This window comes from Bufo bufo, chromosome 4 (genome assembly GCF_905171765.1).
Source record: "Bufo bufo chromosome 4, aBufBuf1.1, whole genome shotgun sequence".
NCBI classification, from domain to species: domain Eukaryota; kingdom Metazoa; phylum Chordata; class Amphibia; order Anura; family Bufonidae; genus Bufo; species Bufo bufo.
This window is the reverse complement of record NC_053392.1, coordinates 296330719-296353716: the sequence shown is the minus strand read 5'-3', so window position 1 is coordinate 296353716 and position 22998 is coordinate 296330719. Positions and strand designations below refer to the sequence as shown.

The window sequence follows — 22998 nt, the reverse complement described above, 5'->3', positions numbered from 1 at the left end:
ACATGCACATTTGTGGCCTGCTGGAGGTCATTTTGCAGGGCTCCTCCTGTTCCTCCTTGCACAAAGGCGGAGGTAGCGGTCCTGCTGCTGGGTTGTTGCCCTCCTACGGCCTCCTCCACATCTCCTGATGTACTGACCTGTCTCCTGGTAGCGCCTCCATGCTCTGGACACTACGCTGACAGACACAGCAAACCTTCTTGCCACAGCTCGCATTGATGTGCCATCCTGGATAAGCTGCACTACCTGAGCCACTTGTGTGGGTTGTAGATTCCGACTCATGCTACCACTAGAGTTAAAGCACCGCCAGCATTCAAAAGTGACCAAAATATCAGCCAGGAAGCATAGGAACTGAGAAGTGATCTGTGGTCACCACCTGCAGAACCACTCCTTTATTGGGGGTGTCTTGCTAATTGCCTATAATTTCCACCTGTTGTCCATCCCATTTTCACAACAGCATGTGAAATTGATTGTCACTCAGTGTTGCTTCCTAAGTGGACAGTTTGATTTCACAGAAGTGTGATTGACTTGGAGTTACATTGTGTTGTTTAAGTGTTCCCTTTATTTTTTTGAGCAGTGTACAATGTAGTGGTTTCAATTGTACTTCCACTCCCCAGATCTGTTTCATGAGTTCTAGAGCATCCTTCCACAGGGGAGTTAAAGACGGGCAGCTCCACAGCCCATGCAACAGATTGGCTTTCTGGAGTTGACATTTTGGGCACCATCTAAGATAGTGTGCTGGAGCATCCCTATAAGACAAGTCAAACGCATATGTTGCTTTGTGCAAAATCCTGAAGTGCATTTCCCTCCAAGTCTCATTTCCTGTCGCCTGCCTCACACGTTCTAAGCCTTCCCTTAACTTTGGGGTCAACTCCTCTTCCCCCAGCTCAACTTCCCATTTCTGGAAAACTTTTGCTTTTATAGGAATCGAATGAGTATTTAGAATTTTCCGGTATAGATCTGAAAGAGAATTATTTTGAGTTCCCATTAGGGCATCGAACCAGACTCTCCTTTTCTGGTCTCCCATGTCCAGCGACTGAGACCTGCAAAAAGAACTAATTTGACAATAAGGGAGGAAGTGCGAGGGAGGCAACCGGAACTGAGACCTGATATTTTGCCATGACAGTAACTCACTTCCCATAGGGTTAAGCAACTGTTTCAAGAAAATTATTCCCTTCTCTTTCCAGAGTGTAAACATTACTGTCTCCCCGCTGGAAAGGCCGGGAGGGTCCATAATGGCATGTATGGAGAGAGATACATAGGTAATCGAAACAGTTTACGGACTCCTCTCCACGTAGCTAAAGTATCCTTCAGTAGTGTATATTTCCTCAAAGCCAGAGGAATATCTCGGATTCTGGTGTGCAAAATAGCTCTCAAATCCCATGGAGCGGCCAATTCCTTCTCCAAGGGGGTATTGGAAAAATTTGAGGAACCAGACATCCAATCTTTAATGTGACTCCAGAGGGAAGCTCGGTTATAATTCCTGATATTAGGCATCTGTATACCCCCCTCCCATTTCAACAGACATAGTTTCGCGTACGCGATCCTCGGTCTCCTACCTCGCCATAGAAAACGTGAAAAAGCCTTTTTTGAATTCTGGCAATGTCCATATGTGTTATCAGGAGAGGAATTGTTTGCATGGGGTAAAGTAATCTGGCAAAGCTAACCATCTTCACTAGATGGGCCCTCCCGAATAGAGACAATGGCAGATTCAGCCACCTATCAAGTTCTTCCTCTATCTTCCTGATTATTATATTGGCTATAGTTTAATTTATATAGGGACAGTGGGCTTCTACCTATTTTAATCCCCAGATAGGTCAAGTATTGGGGGACTACCTCCACTTCCTGGAGTATAATTGGTGCGGTGCGATCTCTAGCATATCCTTTTAAATATAACATTTTACTTTTGCTCACATTCACCCGATAGCCTGTCACTTCCCCAAAGAATCTAATACTTTTTTAAGATCTGTTTCTGGGGAGTTAAGAAAAATAAGAATGTCATCTGCGAAACATGTGAGTTTAGTTTCTTTACTTCCCACCCTAATCCCCTGGTACACATCAGAATGTATTAGGAATCTGACTAAAGGCTCCAGGGCTAAATTAAAGAGGAGCGGAGACAGGGGGCAACCCTGCCTCGTGCCCCTGTGGAGGCGGAAAGGCGTTGACAAAAAAACAGGTAAATGAACTTGAGCTATCGGGCCAGCGTACAATTTATCCAGGAACATCCGGAAAGGCCCTGTAAAGCCAAAGGCTTCCAGCGTTTTCCTGAGCCAATTCCAATTAACATTGTCGAAAGCCTTCTCGGCGTCCAGACAGCAGAGCAGGGCAACCAGCTGGGTCCTGGTTATAAAAAAGGTGATCTTGTATCGTTTAAACTGTTCTGATACTAGTGACCGCTGCTCTCCCCTTTCTAAACCCGACCTGGTGAGGTCCGATCAGGGATGGCATGAGTTCCGCTAGTCTATTGGTCATTAGTTTAGTCATAATTTTCAGGTCTTGGTTAATTAACGATATCGGGCGGTAAGATCCCATCTGAGCAACATCTTTACCCGGTTTAGGAATTAGTTTAATATGGACCAGCTTCCCTGTAGACATAATGTCGTCCCCCCCCCCCCCATGTAGACAGGAGTTAAACAGCTCCTGCAAAACCGGGGATACATCCGTCGCAAGGGCCTTAAAGAACTCCGCCGGGAACCCATCCGCGTCCGGTGCTTTTCCGTTATTAAGTGACTTAATGGTGCCCTGAACCTCCTCAACTGTAATTGGCTTATTGAGGCTATTTAGCATATCTTCTGAAAGTTTAGGGAGAGAGACATTAGCTAGAAGTTCCTCCGCCCGTGACTGGTCAAACCCGTCTTGGGAATAAAGTGCTTCATAATATTTCCTAAAGCATTCAATTATGTCTTTCGGGTTAGTGAGCTTTTTCCCCCTTTCATCTAGAATTGACCTAATGGTGGGGTTATAACGTTGTGTATTAATTAAGTTAGCTAGTATTTTACCTGACTTATTGCCATATTTAAACAGCTTAGCCGAGTGATAATCCATATGGAGTTTAACTTGTTGCTCTAACTTGTGGTCATATTTGTGTTTTGCCGTCACCCACTTAATCCTGTTTATGTCGATAGGACTGGCTAAGTAAGGAGTGTAAGCAGAACGGACCTCATCAGTGGCATACTGGAGCCCTAGCCATATTTTCCTTTTTTTAGCTGTTGTATATGAAATGATATTCCCACGAATGACTGCTTTAGCCGTATCCCACAGGAGGCAAGGATTATCCCGATGACCCGAATTATTATCTAAGAATTCCCACCACCAGCCTTTCAGTCTATCCAAAAAATCATTGTCAGACATAAGATAGCTAGGTTGACGCCAAACCCTATCAGTGCCTCTGGGGGTGTTTTCTGCAATAGTGATGCAAACCGGGGCGTGGTCAGATATCACCATGTCTGTGATCTCAGCCTGAAGGACTTTTTTGAAAGTTGTGGCGAGGTCAGGGCATAGTCGATCCTGGACCACGACCGGTGGACATGTGAAAAATGAGTGAATTCCCTTTCCACTGGGTTCAGGAATCTCCAAATGTCTATCATACCTGTGGACTTAATGAGAGGTTCTAAAGAAAACCTTCCACCTCTGATAAGCTGCGTAGATTGGAGCGAAGACTGTGTCTGTTTCCTGTCTTCCTCTAGGTTATGAACTGCGTTAAGATCCCCCATGACTAAAATCTGGTTTCCTGCCTCTTGTAGAATTTTACTTTCCAAGACTCTAAAAAAAAGGGGCCTGTCCAGTATTAGGTCCTTAAACATTAAATAGGTCTATGAGACCCGCGTCCGTGGACAATTTAAGATGTATAATCCTGCCCTCCTCATCACATTCAGTAGCGATCACATTATGGCTTACTCGCTTATGTATAAGAATTAACACCCCCGCTTTCCTGCCGCATGATGGGGATCCCATGACATGTCCTACCCAAAGACGTTTTATGCGCCATAGGTCTGCCTCCCCCAGGTGCGTCTCCTGCAGCAACGCAATATCCGCTTTCAATTTCTTGAGTAGTAATTTTCTTGAGTACCATTATTCTTTTCTGCGGGGCTCTAAGGCCCTTTACATTCCAAGTGATTACTTTCATAATTGGTTCAGTATAAAGGGCTTACAAGGAGTACCACCTGGTGGAGGCCGCTCCCGGTCGCTTATATCTGGTATAGAAAGTGCAAAACATCCATGGAGCATGACCGTAAAAGTGGCTATAAACATTCCCCCCAACCTGTAAACAACAACATTAACAACAAACCATTGGGTGAGTGTAACCCACATAAATCCGTCATAAATCACTTTAGACTTCACTTTTCTCGCACTAAACTGGCGAGTAGATACGGACTCTGTCCCGCCAGATTCCCTCCTGTATAAATACATTGTGTCATCAACTCCACTACCCATAGATCATTAGCCAACAAAACCCTCCACTCTGTTATCCCCTCCCTCACCCTGCTTTCATTTAAAGGCATTCATATCAACGACCTTCTAGAAGGTAGCAGTATAAGAATAAACCGAGTCCCGGCAGTATCAAGTTGGTAACTCACAAGTTCCAGATACTCGTTTTCCCGCCATAGCCGTTTACTACAGCAGATATCAGTCCCAGTCTGATCGAGATACCTGGCTAAAGGCTTCACCAGGCCTATTCTGGGACATGTCACCAGGTCTCTATGTCAATTGACCACCAGAGCGCCCCCCTCTGGGTGAAGAGCGACCTCTGGGCGTTGATCTGGGCCTCGAGCTGTCAGAGAAATCGCCATCTTCCAAGGCATCTGTTGCTTCTCTCGGCGTTAAGTAGGTGTCAGTTCCTCCATTTTGTTTGAATACACGCAATACAGCCGGATAAATGAGAGCAAAGCGGATTTTCCTCTGGACCAGCTGTGTACAAATCTGGGAAAATGCTCTCCTTCTTTTGGCTACTTCCATAGAGTAATCGCCGAATAAAAGGAGCTTATTTCCTTTAACTCTTAGAGGTTGAGTCAGGCGTCTGTACTTCCCCAAGATGGCTTCCTTGTCAGCATAGTTAAGATATTTAACAATAACCGACCTCGGTCTGGACGGCTGGTTATCAACGCGTGGTTCTCTGGAGGGGCCAATTCTATGAGCCCTCTCTACAGTAAGCGGCAATTCAAATCCCAATGCCTGCGGGAGTTCTGAGGAACAAAAACATGCCAAATGATACGCTGGGATATCTTCAGGGAGACCCACTATGCGAATATTACTCCTACGGGAGCAGTTCTCCAGGTCCTCAACTTTATCTTGCAGGGCCTGGTTAATGCGAACTATGTCTCTTACTTGAGACTGAGTTTTGCAGAGCTCATCCTCCAGGGTCCCTGTTCTTTGCTCTAATTCCCGAATATGGGAAGAGTTCTGCGCGATGTCCAGTTGTAGTTGCTTCATAGTCCCAGCAATGGTGGACTCCAACGTGGCCTTAATATCTGGGGCCAGTATTTGTGCAACCGCCAAAGCGATTTCTTTGCTAGGGAGCTCCAGGTCCTGGAGCTGCTGCGATTGCGGCGGCGACTCCCCTCTAGAAGATTCATCTGCATCGGGGGGTAGGGGGGGTTGTGAAGAGGAGCGGGTTGTTCTCCGCTTACCCTCCGCCATCTTGTCAGATCGCGTCGGTGCCGATTCTCGTGGCAGGAGTGAAGAGGTCAGCAGTGAGGGGCCGTTGCGGACCAGGTATCTGTCCATGAGCCACACGGTTGAAGATGAGCAGCGGCGATCCCGCCTCTGGTCCCAGCAAACCCCCGATATGTGGCAGGGTATACGGAGCTCCTTCACCGCACGTCCTTACATGTGCGCGCCGGAACCGTAAGTCGAATCTACAATTTTCATAGTCATGAAAATAAAGAAAACTCTTTGAATGAGAAGGTGTCCAAAATTTTGGTCTGTACTGTATATATATATGAATTAATTTGACATGTACCCCCTCCCTCAACATTGTTGCAGACCAAGTACACCCCTCTATGGCAATGGTATTCCATAATGACATTGGCTTCTTTTAGCAAGATAATGTGCCCCGCCACACTGTAAAATTGTTCAGAAATGGTTTGAGGTACATGACAGAAAATTCAAAGAGCTGCTTTGACCTTCAAATTCTCCAGATCTCAGTCTGATTGACCATCTGGGGCATGTGCAAGGAAATCATGTATGCCCCCACCTTGCAGATAATTGGATCTGCTGATAAGTTTTGGTTTCAGATGCCACAAAACACTTACAGAGTCCTTCCATGCCTGGACAGATTAGCACTGTTTTGACGGCACAAGCGGAGTTATACAATATTAGGCAGGTTTTAATATAATGGCTAATATATACTTCTCACATAACGTTAGGGGGATATTTGGCTTGTGGGTGAAATATCAGGATGAACCTAAAATGCACTCTAATCTTGAACTTAATGTGACCTTCTCTAAACTTTTTGAGTCTATTGTTTTTATTGAAGTTTTTCACAAGAAAGAATAACAGGAATTAAGAAAATAACATAGCATATAGTGGTCGCAGCCATCAAAGGTAGACATAAAACATGATATGCAACCGCCAGTTATTGGGCGGAACGATTATCTGTTCTAGAGAAGAGGTGAAGGGCAAACTCACATTAAAAGGAGCAGATACGTTAAAGTCACTAACTTCAATAACAGCAGGTTTACCATCCAGGATTAACAAATACATTTGATACTGGTGTAGTTATTGGAGTAATAGTCTCCAGGTCAGTAGAACACTTACATAAAAATTGGACTTCATCCAGTAAAGTGCTAGAGTACTAGTAAACCAACGTGGAAACTACACGCAAACAAAAGTGAATAAAGAGACCCAACTATCGACTATTGATTATTGAAGAGACCCAGTTACAGGAAAGACTCAATTAAGAGGACGCCAATGTTATTTTAAGAGTTTTCATTATCAGGAAACTGTACAGGTGAGGTGTAATCTATCGGGAAAAACGTGAATGAGACATCCAGGGGGCCCACGTACTTTCATATTTCACGGAAGAGAGCATTGAGGGTGGTAGCATTCTTTCATAACGGCAGGTTGTGTTTAACTCGTTGACCACTTCTGAAATATCAGGAGGTGTTTGACTTTTCCAATGACGGGTCACAATTAATTTAGCACTGAGGAGAGTGTGTCCCACCATGGGTCTGTAGATAGGGTGAATATGATGAATGCCTACGAACATGAGTGCTAATTCTGGGGACGGTAATATGACTAGTTTTGTTAGCTCCCCGAGCAATGTGAATACCTGTCTCCAGAAGATGGCAATAATTGGACATGACCAGAGGATATGAAACAATGATCCCATGTTTCCACATCCCCTCCAACATAAAGGAGATGTAGAAGGGTATATTATATGTAACCTCTGGGGTGTAAAATACCAATTTAGGAGCGTCTTAACTCCCGCCTCATAGTGAATGACACATTTAAAATTGGAAGTCAAGAAGCCAATAGCAAGTGACCAAGAGTCGTCAGAGAATGAACGCCCTATTTCCTGTTCCCACTTTTTAAAAGGTTTTGTTTTAATAAACTTGGTTTTGTCACCTAAGAAATCATACGACCAGTCGCTCCCTTTCTCAATAAGCCTGGGGATTGATATAATTGAAGGATCCCCTTATGGATGGATGGGGGTGCTTTGAGAATAGTTGCTAGGAGATGCTTAATCCTGAGATAATTAAATATTTCTCCGGACGGCAGTTGGAACAATTGTTGAATATTAGGGAAAGGGAGTATCCCATCAGCAGAGATGAGCTGAGCAATCCTTCCAATCCCTTTCTCACGCCATCTGGATAAATTGATGTTCTGGAGTTATGACTCTAGTGTGTAAGTATCAGATCGAGAGAACAAGAAATCTTTAGAGTCTGGGAATACGACGTGGGCATGTAACCAAAGTTTCCCTGTGTGCTGTGCGGTCATAAGGGTAAGGTCAGGGACCTTCCTACTCCATATGATATGGATTAAGAGGTCTCTCAAGGAGCCTCCCCCAATCGAATGGGATTCAATTTGATGCCAAGCCTTGGTGCAATCTAGTATCCACCATTCCCTAGCTAGTGAAAGTCCTATTGCTTTGTAATAATCACTAATAAAGGGTAACCCTATTCCCCCAGCTCTTTTCCTCAAGAAAAGTTGTTTCTGAGCTATTCTAGGTTTGGATGATTTCCAAATATATTTAGATAGGCTGGACTGTGCTTTCTTAAAAAATAATGGGGGGGACCGAAATTGGGAGAGCTCGGAAGATATAAATCAGTTTAGACAGAGTCATCATCTGGAATGCCGCTACTCTTCCCACCCATGAAATCTCTTTCATGGAAAACTGAGAAAAGTCAGAGGACATGGTCGAGAGGAGGGGCTCATAATTTCGCTTGTATAGGAGAGAGCAAGGGAGCGTGAGCTTGATTCCCAAGTATGGAAGTTCCGATTCTTGCCAGTCTAGGGGGTGGAGGGATTTTAACAATGTTACATCACTTTGAAGGATATTGATAGGTAGGGCTTGGGACTTAGAATTATTAATTTTATAGTAGGATAACGTGCCAAATTGTTTGATGATGTCTAGGGCAAAACGTAAGGACGTAAAAGGGTTTGACAATGTAAGGATAATGTCGTCTGCATAAAGTGAAATTCTGTGATCTTGTCCACCTATATCTACACCCTGAATGAGGGGGGCATTTCTTATGTGCTGGGCCAGGGGTTCTAGGGCTAGAATAAACAAGAGGGGTGATAATGGGCACCCTTGATGAGATCCATTAGTAATTTGGAAAGGGTATGATAACACTCCGTTTACCCATACTTTGGCCATGGGAGAATGGTACAAGCTGTGAAAGGCGTTCACTATGCTTCCCCTAAACCCCATCTTCTGGAGAACCGAAAATGCGAATGACCAGTGTAAGCGGTCAAACGCCTTCTCGGCGTCAAGTGTCACTGCCAGCAAAGGGAAGCTTTTCTGCTCAGCATAATTAAACAGATCCACCAATCTTCTGGTGTTATCCGATAATAGACGGCCTTTAACAAACCCCGTTTGGTCGTCTTTCATTAGGGATGGTAGTATGGGTGACAATCTATTGGCAATTAATTTGGCGAATATTTTTATGTCCGAATTGAGCAATGAAATTGGTCTGAAGTTTTGAGGTACATCTGGGGATTTTCCGGGTTTGGGCAGTGTGACAATTAAGGCAGTGAGCATTTTCTGAAGGGAAAGGGGTTCCTTCCAGAGCTTTATTAAAAATATCCAGGATATAGGGGGATAAAATAGGGAGAAAATGTCTGTAGTACTCATTTGACAGACCCAACCGGGCCTGGGGATTTGCCCTGTGGGAGAGCCATGATCAGCTTTTGAAGTTCTGTAGATGTGAGGGGGGCATTTAAGGATCGCAGCTGTGATGGGGAAACATTAGGTAAGTTGGATTGTATCAAGAAATCCTCCACAAGGCTAGGGTAATCATTTGGTAGAAGGACAGTGTCCTTGAGATTGTATAGGGCATGATAATAGGCACGGAACTGCTCTGCGATGTCTCTAGGATCTAGCAATTTAGCTTTAGAGGATGGATGTAAAAGATACAGTATTTTTGCTTTGGATTGTTGGATTTTAATTTGGTTGGCTAGGAGTTTGCCTGCTCTATTTCCCCGGGCGTAATATCTCGATTTCAGTCTGAGCAGAGACCTAGAGTAATTATGGGAAAGCAGGCTTCTTAATTTGTCCCTCTCTATTCTCAATGTGGTAGAAGTATGGGCTGTGGGCGAGGCTTTATTAAGACTCTCAAGGTCCGAAATAGTCTTCAGTAACTGCGAGATTTCTTTTTCTCTAATTTTCCTCAATTTGTGTTTTAGTTTAATCAAGGAACCCCTTATGAATGCTTTATGGGTCTGCCATACCGTGTACTTATCTGAAACAGAACCATCGTTAAAGGCGATGAATTCTTGTAATTCGTTAGAGAGATCCCCATATTATATAGAGATGTGTCATTTCGCCAAATGGTTGCTTTTGGAGACTGGTAAAGATTTTCCAGGGTCAGTGTTATTGGGGCGTGATCAGACCATTGGATAAGTCCAATGTTTGTGGATGTTGCATGCATAAGGGTAGGGTGATCTATTAAAAACATATCAATACGGGAATATGAAAGATGAGGCGGTGAGAAGAAAGTGTAGTCTCTCTCCACACTATGCTGGGCTCTCCAGACATCAATGAGACCCTCTGAATGCAAGAGAGAGGCTACCCCACCCTCTAAACGCCGCGAAGGGCAAGTAGAATCCAATGACCGATCCATTATCGTGTTATTGTCACCACAGAGAATAGTTTTCCCTTGTTTCAGAGAGTTTACCTTTTTCAGTAATTTACGCAAAAAGGTAACTTGATGATCATTGGGAGCATAGATGTTGACTAGAGTATAAATGACGTTGTTAACGGAACATACCAGAATGATGTATCGGCCATTAGGATCCACCATGGATGAGATGGTATTGAAGGCAACCGTGTTCTTGATGGCAATAAATACCCCCCTAGACTTTTTGCTGAAATGAGAGTGCAAAACATGAGGAAAGGAGCGATGGTGAATACGTTTAGAGTCCTCTTGCAATAAATGGGTCTCTTGGATACAAACAAGGTCCGCATCAGCTTTGGTTGCCTCCCGCCAAACATAGGATCTCTTCTGGGGGCAATTAAGCCCTTTAGCATTTAATGATAAAATTTTAAGATCCATATGATTGAGGAGAGGCTCCAATCTCCTAGGCGGATAAGCAGTCAATAGACAGTTAACTAATCAACCGTACAAATAGCAAAAGTACGTTTCAACAAGAAGCAGACTTGTCAGATGGCTTGAACACAATAAATGGCAAAATAACCAGAGAAAAGGAATAAGTATAGTAAGATAAACACAACAGGTAAAGAAAAAGGATAGTATTACAGTACCAGGCGGACCTGCGTAGTCTGTGTGGTTTAGGTGGCGTAAGTCCACAAGTGAGGCTGAGAGGAGGCACAACCGGTCTGGATATTCAATCAGATAAACTGCACCTAAATGTGCAAAGGAAATAAATACATGATCCCACATAATTAGTACAAGTATCGTCTTTCATTCCCTTAACCCAATCTTGGTTAACAGCAAAATACTATATAGGACACCCGTATTCCGAACCGGTACCGGTCCTACTAGGGGAATTAAGTGTCCCGAGTATCAGACTAAGTTGGGGGGTCATTCCGACGACGATTTCCACGTTTCTCCACAGAGAACCGAATGTCCCATGATTGGAGGAGGTTTTGACCATCTTCAACGGTTTTCACCACGTGGGTTTTGCCATTTCTCCGGATAAGTAACTTTTGTGGGTATCCCCACTTGTATTGAATGTCATTATCCCTAAGAGCAAGGGTGACAAGTTGCAGTTCCCTTCTCTGTCGTAGCGTCGCCATAGATAGGTCAGCAAAAAGCCTGACTGATTGAAAGGGAGCAGGTAGCTGATCGCAATTTCTGGCTGCTAACATCAAAGCCTCTTTTTGTATGGAAAAAATGGATGCAGGCTAAAGTGTCTCTTGGGATGTCAGCACTTAGATGAGCTGGTTTAGGGATCCTATGGGCCCTGTCTATAATCATGTCGGGGACAGGTATTCTCGGCAGAAGCATTTTGAGAAGGCTCTTTAGATATGACTGTAAATCTCGGGGTGCCACGTCTTCTGGGATACCCCGGAATTTCACATTGTTCCTTCTGGAATGATCTTCCATGTCAGCGATTTTGCTTTTAATAGTCTCAAGTTCATCTGCCATATCGTTATGGACATCTATGATGTTGTTCTGTGAGGCCGCAAATTCTGCCATTTTACTTTCTACATGTATTATTTTGCTCTCATTTTCTTTAACTTCGGCCGCTCAGGGGTTAATCAACCCTGCCATGTCTGCACATAATGACTGGTGCAGTGCCAAAAGCATATTTTTAATGGAGTCCTCGCATAGAGGTTTATTGGAGGTTTGGTATGCAATTATAGGAACTGCTAGAGGAGTCTCAGACGATTTCGCCCATATTGCAGTACTGACCTCAGGAGGATGAGAAGACTCCAGCCGCGGTCTCTGCTTCTGGGGGCTGGATGAAGGTGAGGATCCAGAGCGGTCTGCGGCGGCGCCATTTTGTGAATCTGAAACCTTCGGTGTACGGGTCTCGCTTGGGGTCGGAGGAAGCGAGGGAAACTCTGCTTCGTTCAAGGAAAAGGCCTCGGGCTCCAGGGGAGGCGACGGTGAGAGGGAGCTGCGCTTCGGCGATGAGCTGTTGTAGGGAGACGGCGGGTAAGTTCTGGTGCTGGAGCCAGCGCCATCTTTAGCTGGGCGCCTCTCAAAGAAGCTGTCCAAATTCCCACTTTGCAATTTAGGCAACTGCCTCTTAGACCTCCCCATGGTATCAAGGAGGGTGTCCAGCTTCAGTTCAGGCTAAAAGGCAATGAGGGGAGTAACAATGGCTCCGGGAAGCTCGATTGTGATCGCTCTGGTGCAGGAGCTGCAGGATCAAGCGGCCATTCCTCTCAGCGGCCAAGCTACGCCCCCCTTCTCTAAACTTTTAAATGCAGATGTCCAACTGTTCAATGTTTCAGTACTTTTTGCATAACCTGCTGTTCTCTAACAAGGAGCTTAATGGCAAAATTCACAACACGTGTTTGATCCATGAATCTCCCCCAATAAATTTAATGGTTCAATTATAATTGGTATTTAAACAGTCCTCCTCATCATGCTGTTCACATTTTGACATCATGAGACCAAGACGACACCTAACAATTGATCAACAGTACCTCGCCATTGCGAGTCTTCAGGCAGAATGTTCTCAGACTTAAGTGGTCACTAAGGTTAGAGTGTCACAGAGTGTCATCAGCAGGTTGTAACAGAGATAAAGGCATAGAAGTGGGCGTCCTTTGGCCACATCCCATACTAATGTGAACATCAGCTTCATTGTGAACAGTGCCTGGATGATGAATTCCACACAACTCCAGGCACATTTAAGGGAGGAAGTGTCACGTCACACCATTTAAAAACTGTTTACAACCGTGTGGTCTGCGTGCTAGACGACTTTCAGGGGTACCTGACAACACCACCTGGTAAATGCGTAATCGTCTTACATGAGCCAGGGAGCATCTATGCTGGACGAGGGACCAGTGTGCCTTAGTGCTATTCACTGATGAAAGTCGATTCAAGCTCAGCAAAAATGATGGCCAACTATGTCAGAGAAGGAGAACGCTATGCATCAGCCACTGTTGTCACCAGACGAGCCTTTAGTGGTGGTGGTGGTGGTGGTGGTGGTGGTGTTACAGTGTGGGCAGGTGTGTCTAGTAAATACAGAACTGCCATAAATTTTGTGAATGGTACAGTGACAAGCCCATACTACTTGAATAACATCATAAATCCAGTCAATGTGCCTGTGCATGAACAACAGAGGCCTCATTTTATCTTCATGGACAACAATGCGCTAGCTCATCGAGGTCACATCATTAGGGAATGGCTGCTGGAGACTGGTCTACCTCAAATGGAGTGGCCTGCACTTTCTCCAGACCTGACTCCCATTGAAATCCTAGGGGGCCAGCTTAGTCGCCATGTAGAGGCTCATAATTGTGGCTAAGTTCACCTCTGTGGATTGCCATGAAATACTGTAAACAGATTTTCTCTTTCAGTGCCACGTTTTATTCTTGTTATTGTATGGAGTAAAATCCTACTTGAGCACCTCTACAATTAGTAGTGCCATATATCTGTTCCGATGTTACTGGAATTTATCAGAGCTTACTGGTCAATGTTGTTTTGACTGCCAGGACCCCGACTGATCCTAAAGGTTGCATTAGTGTATTGTAGGCCGAACCCTCAGAGAACTGCGGATTCATCCAGCAGTCTAATATGTGTGGGGAGCACCCGACTGTCCCTATACAGATAATGTTGGGGGAGAGAAGGATCAGGCAAAGTGAATATTTTCCTCTAATCCTTTTGTTTTCTTCCCTCACTTTGTATTGTGAAGTCAGGAGAGATAGCTGTTGGCTGGTCGACAGCTATTCAATGTATATGGCAGCCTGTAAATGAAGGGGCCACAATGCTAGTTCAGTGTATCTCCTCAATCTGGATGCTCCCAGCCACCTAGTGTTCAGGGAACTGTTGAGAACAACTTTAGTACCTTTGTTCTGCAGATCTGATGAGGTCCCAGAGGTGAGATGCCGACCTATCGTAATATTATTGCATTATATGATAGATGTACAGTACACTGAACATTTATACATGCCTATATTCAGGGCCATATACATATCTTATAGGGCCCCATAGTAAAACTTAGTATGGGCCCCCTGCACCTAGTTTCCCAGGCAATGCAGAACATGCGCAATGTCCCAGATGAACGACAGTTATGTTGTTGTTTTTTTGTTTTTATCAAATGGAAGAAATTTTTTATAAATACAAAAAAGAAAGTTGCCTTTGGCCTTATCCACTTTATCCAACTTTTATGTCAGAAAAAGCGGAACAGGTGCTTCAAATATATGGCGCTCATTCTGAACACCATATTTTTCAATATATTTACACCAGAAAACTGGCAAAAATACATTGATAAATCTCCTGACTCTATTCTATTAGAAAGCTAGGGGGAGCTCAGTGAATAGGAATTAATACAACTACCATGGAAGTTGTTGCATTGAGCTGCCCCTAGTGGTGGCTGTGTGAAAATGTAGTGTAGTGAAAAGAAGAGCAATCCCCCCTTCCTTCCCTCAATAGGATAGGGGGTAACTATTAAATCGGTAGCAGTTCTACCCCTGGGACCCTCTCTGATCACGAGAACAGGGACCCCGTAGCCCTTGCTCCCCCCCCCCCCCCCCCCTGAAATGAACGGAGCGGCCATAGTAATGAATGGAGCAAATGTGCGACTGGTCTGGGACCCTTTCCGTTCAATTCAAGGGCATGGGGTCCCCGTTCTCGTGATTGGGATAATGTGAAAGAACCAGAACACCCCTTTAAGGGTGTTTTTTTTTATTATAATAAATGAATGACTCCTCTTTACTACTTGTGTGTATTGTTCAATATATAGGCACTGTACTGTATGAATAAAGAGTTAAAGTGTGTGTCCTGTCATAGGGTTTCATCTGATTTCTGGAACTAGTAATCAGCCAAAGTGTGTAATTATAGTATGCTAATGTATAAAATGTTACATTTATCAGAACAGGCAGTAAATATTGCAATGTGTATTTTAGCTGTAGGCCACATTGACTGTGTATTCTTTATCTTTCTGCAGGTAGCCTACTTGAAGATATGAGGACCTAATCTCTAAGCCCTTGTGTTTCTTATAATTGGATACTGCTCTTCTCCAGTAAACAACGAATGCGAATGAATATACATGACCAAAAAGACAAATGTCAGTTGTCACATAATGTGAGATACAGATGAAGGTCGGCTATCCCCGTTATAAGCATAGGGTAGAGAAGTCTGTATTTTGGCCAGAATTCAGTGGAGAATTTGGACAACCTTTAAAAAGAAATGCCATTCCCCTGGGATCCCATTATCCAAATCCCAACATGTACCAGGTCCTACTAGGCTTACATCCAGCAGTGTTGTATCTCTTTAAGATGAATTTTTTTTATCTAGTGGAAAATAACTGTTTTAATCAAATCTTGGAATAATTTATATGTGTAGTTTTCGTCCCTCTTTACTTGTCATATTTGCCTATCAATGATTGATCTATATGACACACAAACAAGGCTCCTCGAAAGAAAGACTGATTGCATAATACCTATTATTGAATGTGACAATTACTCGGGTATATTTTCTTCAATTGTACAAGATAAAGGTGGCTCTTCTAATGTAGAACAGGTATTTTGCTCATTTTCACACATTCGATATAAGCCTGATTCCTGTTAAAGGGGTAGTCCTGTTTCAAAAGAAAACTGAACAATACTTGTGATCCACCTGCAGTGAAGAATAGATGATTACTTACCCTCTGCTCCAGTTCTCCCAGCAGTTCTTCAACAACATGTGACCCCCTCTGCCGAGGTTCAGCCATCACTGAACTGACCAGGCAGGAGTCAGTATTCCAGTCTATAAGTGGTCAGGAATCAACAGATTACTCACAGAATGGCCACCTATAAAACATACCCTTTATTATACTGCTATTAAAATGAAAGTCTCCTATTGTTAAAAATACTTTAAACACAACAGAACCCATCAGGGATTGGTTAAACTCACCCAACAATCATCCTATGTAACAAATATCCCTAACAGTAAGGCCACCCTGATAAGGGCGATCCCATATCAGGAACCTCCTATAGTTCCCTAGGCAGACCCTGACCGGAAAGGGGGCCACCCCCAAAATATTGCAGTGCGCATGTACAACGTGTTTAAGAAACCTGGCACAAATGTCACTCGTGTGCATTTTATGACTTGTGTGCCATGATTCAGTATCACCCGTGCACTCAGTAACAATTCACCCCCATTTTTTTGGGGGGTGGGGGGGTGGCCTTCTTTCTGGTCAGGGCCTGCCTAGGGAATTATAGGAAGTTTCTGATACGGGATCAGCCTTTTCGGGGCGGCCTTTCAGTTTTTGATAGGCATGGCTATTAGTTACATAGGGTGACTGTACTGTGAATTTAACCCACCTCTAGCCCTGTTTGGTTCTGTTGTGTTTAAAGTATTTTTAACAATAGGAGACTTTCATTTTAATAGCACTATCATAAAGGTTACGTTTTATAGGTGGCCATTCTGTGAGAAATCTGAGGTCAGTAATTGGCTGCATCGGACACACTGGGGGACATTTATCAATCACTTTACTCCAGAATCTGTGCACCACTATGGGCGACTTTTTGAGCTTCGTATCGCCACATTTACATGGCTTCGTGCCGCCACATTTACTATAACTTTTGCCAGAAAGTGGCAGAAGTTATAGCTGAAGTCTATGCCAGCCTGTAGCTGGCGTAAACTTCATTTTCTGGCGCACAGCAGGGCATAGATGTGCCTGATTTGTTAAGAGGCTTCTGCGCAAGGAGATCAAGACTGGCGGATGGATCTGCTAGTCCTGATATATCTCCCCCATTTTGTCGATGTGACGTCACTGCCGCAGCTGGGTAAACAGCCCTCATGGGAGAACCGGAATGGCAGCGTGGAAGTTATGATCTATTCTTTATTGCAGGTGGATCACAAGTGTTGTTTGGTTTCCTGAAACTGGACAACCCCTTTAAATATTATCCCATGAAACCCTTGGAGATGGTGAATTCATATTCAACACGAGAGCAAACAACACAAAATTAGAAGAGTCACCCAACTTTCATGGGTGCCAACCTATTTTCATAAGGTGTGAACTAGAGAGACACAGGAGAAGAGAATTACCCCACAAGTTATACTGACCTCTCCGAAATAGGACAGTTATTTTTCTCTCCTTATTCTGTGACCAGTGGATGATGCTGTGCACTAACCTCAGCAATGGGCCCATATTTTGTTAAGGCAACCCTTGTGACCCATTCACGCATTCTTCTTTATAAACCAGGTCAGGAACTTCCTACCATATAATTATCTTTGGCTGTTATGAAATTTATCTACATAACATCTGGGTGCGTGTATTGGCACGAAACCTGTCAGGACAGTTGATTTGTTCCTACCTCTATCTTGTAACGTAATGTCATATTTGGTTAAAACTATGGTTGTACCTACAAAGGAAAGCACCAAAAGGGAGCTAGTCATTCCACATTCAGTATATGTGATGCCTTGGAGGTCTAGTACCAAAGTAATCTGTCAAAGACAGCCAATCAGGGTGACTTTTAAAAAAAAAATTTTTTACAAGTGATCCCCAGTTTTTTTTTGTTTTTGTTTTTTGAGATTAATGCTCCCCTCTCTAGCCATATGTATGTTCAGCATGCGTGTGGATGCAGCTCTGTATGACTAAGGTCAAATAAGTATATATATTTTTTCAGTTGTGTAAATGGAAATGTCTTCAATATTCAACCTCTTTTCATTCTGTTTCTTCTCAATATCATATTTGTGTGCCTACATTGTTTCCAAAAATAAAGCAACGCATTTTGAAAGTCGTGCCTCCGTGTTTTGGGACGTGGTTCTCTGTAATGAAGAATTTAATTACTTGACTGGCGATAGGAGCTGTTTTGGCTATTTCCTGTGTGGCATTGTTAATGCACATTAAGCAAACCTCATATTACACTCATCCTCAGTTCTATGTATTCTGCACAACATTATACGATCCTTAGGGATCATACCGGAAAAATACATTTACAGCCTGCAGAGAGTGTTAAATTGACGTACTAGAAATACTTGTGACCTTATAGTGTTTTAAATTGCATCCATCCTGAATATTTCAGCATGGTGATTTCTAAATGACTTGAATGTCGACTAGAGTAATAGTAATATTTTTCCTGTACAACTATAAAAACTGCCAGTTTTATTTCTACGCACCATACCTGTTATTAGTTTTTGTTTCTGTATTATATTTTCAGTGTCTAACATGATGTCTATTGATAAATCATAAACACACGTAAGAACATTGATTAGAGTCCTTGTTTTGAGACCTTTGTTAATTTAAAGGACGCATTAAAAAATCTCCTGTTCCATCTTTTTTTTCTAGATCATGACAACCAGAGTTCTTGAAAGATAAAACTACAATAATGCAAACATAATATTATTCAGTAAGTTTTGGTAAATACCGTTTATGTATTTCACAATATCATCATACAATATCCATCATATAGGTGTATTCACATAGTTTTATTAGAGAGTTGTCCTGGATTTTTATGTTGAAGGCCTATCCTCAGAATAGGTCATCAATAGCTGATCGTGGGGGTCTGATTCCTGGCACCCCGCTGAACAGACTGCAATGCTCATGGGATCATCTCACAGCTTACTAAGCATAGCGCTGTACCTTGTATAGCAGCTGTGATTGGTAATGCAGATCAGGCCCATTCACTTGAATGGGACTGAGCTGCGCCTATGCCGTGTGACAGTGTATGGTGACATCACTAACCTTGGAAGAGGTCTCTTAAAATAGTCGATCGGCAGTAGTGCCAGGAGTCAAACCCCCTACCCATCAGATATTGATGACCTATCCTGAGGATAGGCCATCAATACAAAATTCCTGGAGCTCCTATTTAAAACACATGGACACAGAAGTAAAGTCTATTTGATTTTAATAAATTGCCAACACAATCAAGGAATTGACTCCTGTTTAACATCTGTGTAGTTTCATAAAACCCAGCAAATTAAACAGTTACAGCAGCAGTAGGGCAACTTACATATCATCCGACTTTGAATAAATGAATAGTACATGTGAATATAAGAATCCGTGTAATATATATCAGAAAAAAAAAAAAAACATTCTCCAGAAATTGAAAGTTACTTATGCTCTCCTATCTGAGCGCAGCTTAAAATGGTGACGGACCATGAGCAAAACACTTGAATTGTCCCAGTCTTTTTACAGTGCACAAGCTCCAGAGTCCTTATATTCACAAGCTCCCATTTTCTCTGCTTCCCACCACTGACTGCTATAGAAAGTGGCCTGTCAATCAGTGGTGGGAGCAGGGAGAGTTTGTACTCTGTATTCAGTGGACTTCCTTGCTCGGCTCGCGCTGGAGCTGTTCAGTGCAGATTTTCGCAAACCAACTTGGTCACTTCAAGTAATTGACCCAGTGTTTTGCTAAGAATGTCCTATCTTTTGCTGTATGTTGCGGATCAAAGAGCCATTCAAGACGTCTGAATGGGGCTTTATGCTGCTTCAGATAGGGCACTGAAGTTCTGAAAACAATGCTAGACGATATTAACCCCTTTCCAACATTTCCTTACTTGTATGGTGGATGTTGGGTCTTTAAGGATGGCGGGTGCCTGCTGTTTCATACAGCAGAAACCTGCAGCTAATGTCCGTGATCAGCAGTAATGCCATTCGCGGACATTTAACCTCTCAGAGGCCATGGTTAAATGTGACCACCGCATCTGAGAGGTTGGAGACCCGGAAGCGCGCCACCCCCAGGCGGAGATTGGGAAAGGCTTTCCATGTAAGTGATGAGGCTGTACTAGGCTTCCAGGCTTATTACTTGTATATTACAATTCAGTCCAGCAGGTAGCAGCCCTGAATTGTAATATAGCTATTTCTGTCTAGGATAATGGAGATAATTACATTACTCTATAGAAATTGCAATCTAATAATTGCATTTTGTGGTCCAAAATAAAAATACTTAAACAATAAAATAAAACATGGGTATCGGCAAGTGCGAAAAACGCCCATACTATTCAATTATTATTATTTTAATTTTTTTTTTTTTTTTTTAATAAAGTATCCCATACAGTAAATGGTGTAACAGAAAAAAAATTACTGATTTGCTATTTTTTTTATCACTTTACCTCCCACAAAAATTGAATAAAAAGCGATCAAAAAGTCATACACACCACTAAATGAGCTCTCACACATCTCTGTAGACATAACTATAAAAATATATATATATATATTCAAAAGTTTAGAATTTTTTTTTAGTATTAAAACACAAGAAAAACAACATATGTGGTATCGCTGTAATCGTACTGACCTGGCGGAAATACTTTATTTTCCCATCAATGTTTTATTGGTGGCGGTCTGACCTCTAGATCTCTCTGTGCTTAAGGGGACATGATACTCCTGTGAGTATTGCTTTCCCTAATTGTTTACACAGGCACAGTGCCTCGTCCTTGTGGGTGGCTATGCTTGGTAATGCAGCTCAGTATTGAAGTAAATGGGAGTAGCTGCAAACACAGGAATCCCTATGGACAAGCTTTTGTGCCTGTGTAAAACAAAGAGCTGATAATGTAGCGACCAAAAAATGGTTCATTTCATTTTTCCTATTAGAAGCCATGTGAAAATTATTAAAAACACTCAAATCAACATAAAACTGTAGGTTGTTCTAATACCATGTTGGAACCGCCAAATAGTCTCAAATCCAACGATGGACTGATACTGCATTTGCCGGCGCTGTGGTATACTAGAAACTTGCCCTGGGCCACAACACATTATATATAGCATTTATAAACTAAATATCTGCAATGTAGACTTCTGTACCCTTGGTTAGAGCTTAATAATCACCAGATTGGAACTTGATGGCGGTGAGTGGGAAAAAAATAATGAAAAATTCTTTGAAATGGAGAACTAGGAATTCATTTTTATTAAAGGGGTTGTATCAGTGTTATTTTAATATAATTCAGCATGAGAAAGTAGTTACTTTTGTTATTTATTTTCTGTTACAGAAATGCACCAGTTCTGAGATGTTCTCTTAAATTTATTATAATGCACCCCCTAATGTTTAAATGTATCATAATATGCATGACCACCTACTGCAGTGGTTGCATACAGAGCTGGCGTCAGTACCTGGGCAAGTGCCAGGCCCACTACTTCTGGGGGGGGCCACTGGCATAGCTATAGGGGGTCACATGGGGAGGGTTCACATGGAGGTCTAAAGGGGGTGTGATATGGGGAGTGGGTTTGACATGGAGTCCTGATCTGAGGTCTGATATAGGGGTCTCACATGAAGGGGGTATTTTTTGTACTGGCGCACATGCTCTGTCTATTGTATTTGACAACCTCTATAATACAGTACATGCAGTTTCATTGCCGTGTGCATCGTGCAAAATACCACAAGGGGGCTTTATTTCTCAAGGGCCCATATGAGCCTGGTGCCGTCCCTGGTTGCACATGTTCAGTTCCATCCTTCCACTGCCACCAGCCATAGCAGTTACATGGAGAGAGTCAGCCCTAAGGCTACTTTCACACTAGCGTTGTTTGAATCTGGCGTTCAATTCTGTCACCGGAACTGCCCGCTGGATCCGGAAAAACGTGTGAAAACGGATTACATTTGAATCCTGATCAGGATTTTGATCACAATGAAAAAATGCATTGGAAAAAACTGATCCGCCATTCAGAATGCATGGGGATAAAACTGATCAGTTCTTTTCTAGATTTGAGCCCCTAGGACGGAACTCAGCACCGGAAAAGAAAAACGCTAGTGTGAAAGTACCCTAAACTGTGATAGGGAGAGAGAAGAGAGAGACACGCTGAGAAAGGACATATTGCATGAGCTGCCAGCCTGCAGAGCAGGTGGAGCAATGAATGGGGCAAGCACTGGATTTATGTGAGGGACAGGGCTGGTTCTAGCTTTGTTAAAGTGGTTGTAAGGGGGTTTAGAGCTGAACCCAGACATAACACCCTTCTTCACTCATTCATCATGAATCAGTGGAGCATCGGAGCATTTCGTGCTCCGGTGCTCCCCCTTGCCCTGTGCTGCATCGCGCAGGGCAAGGGCTTTTTCTTTACCTCCAGTGATGTACCGGGCTTTCCTTGGGTATGCTAGATGAATGCTTCTGCCTAGCAGTGATCCGAGTGACATCTCAAGCCCCAATGGGCGGTCTTTAGCGCTGCCCTAGCCTGTAAAACAGGCTAGGACAGCGCTATAGACTGCCCATTAGTACCGGGAACACTGCTAGGCAGAAGGCTCCTCCTAGCAGTGTAAGAATGCAGCGCAGGGCAACGGGGTTATGCTCCAGTGCTCCACTCATTCATGCTGAATGAGTGAAGGAGGGGTTATGTCTTTAAACCCCTTTAAAGATTGTCATGTTCTATCTTTTGTCTGATTTTCAATCATAGCATAACCCTTTTAATTTCTGTTTAACTACTGTAAAAATCATCTATAAAACAGGTTATATAGATCTGTACAAACTACATTTTCTTAAAGATATTAAATTGGGAGGATTTATCAAAACTGGTGCAAAGGAAAACTGACTTAATTGCCCATAGCAACAAATCAGATTACACCTTATATTTTTCAGAGCTCCTTCGGAAAATGAAAGGTGGAATCTGATTGGTTGTTCTGGACAACTAAGCAAGTTTTCCATTACAACAGTTTTGATAAATCGCCCCCATTGACGTATAGGGATGTTGTAAAGGAGAAATTTTTGAACTTGGAGAAAACTTTAAATTAGACCGCTACAGATCTTTTGTATTTCTATAGCACTAGAAAAGTACAGATGAGTGATAGGAATCCAA

At 43.0% G+C, this 22998-nt stretch overlaps 1 protein-coding gene across 2 annotated transcripts in view; it reads left to right on the top strand.

The window, feature by feature from the left end:
* Window positions 1-18001, top strand: part of UBE3D (ubiquitin protein ligase E3D) — a 216152-nt gene extending 198151 nt beyond the window's left edge. For both annotated transcript variants that reach the window (XM_040428694.1, XM_040428695.1), the window contains exons 10-11: window positions 15241-16417; window positions 16486-18001. In XM_040428694.1, coding sequence (XP_040284628.1) covers window positions 15241-15261 — 21 coding nt within the window. In that variant the 3' untranslated portion in view covers window positions 15262-16417; window positions 16486-18001. The remainder of the gene's footprint in view (window positions 1-15240; window positions 16418-16485) is intronic.
* Window positions 18002-22998: the final 4997 nt, after the last annotated feature.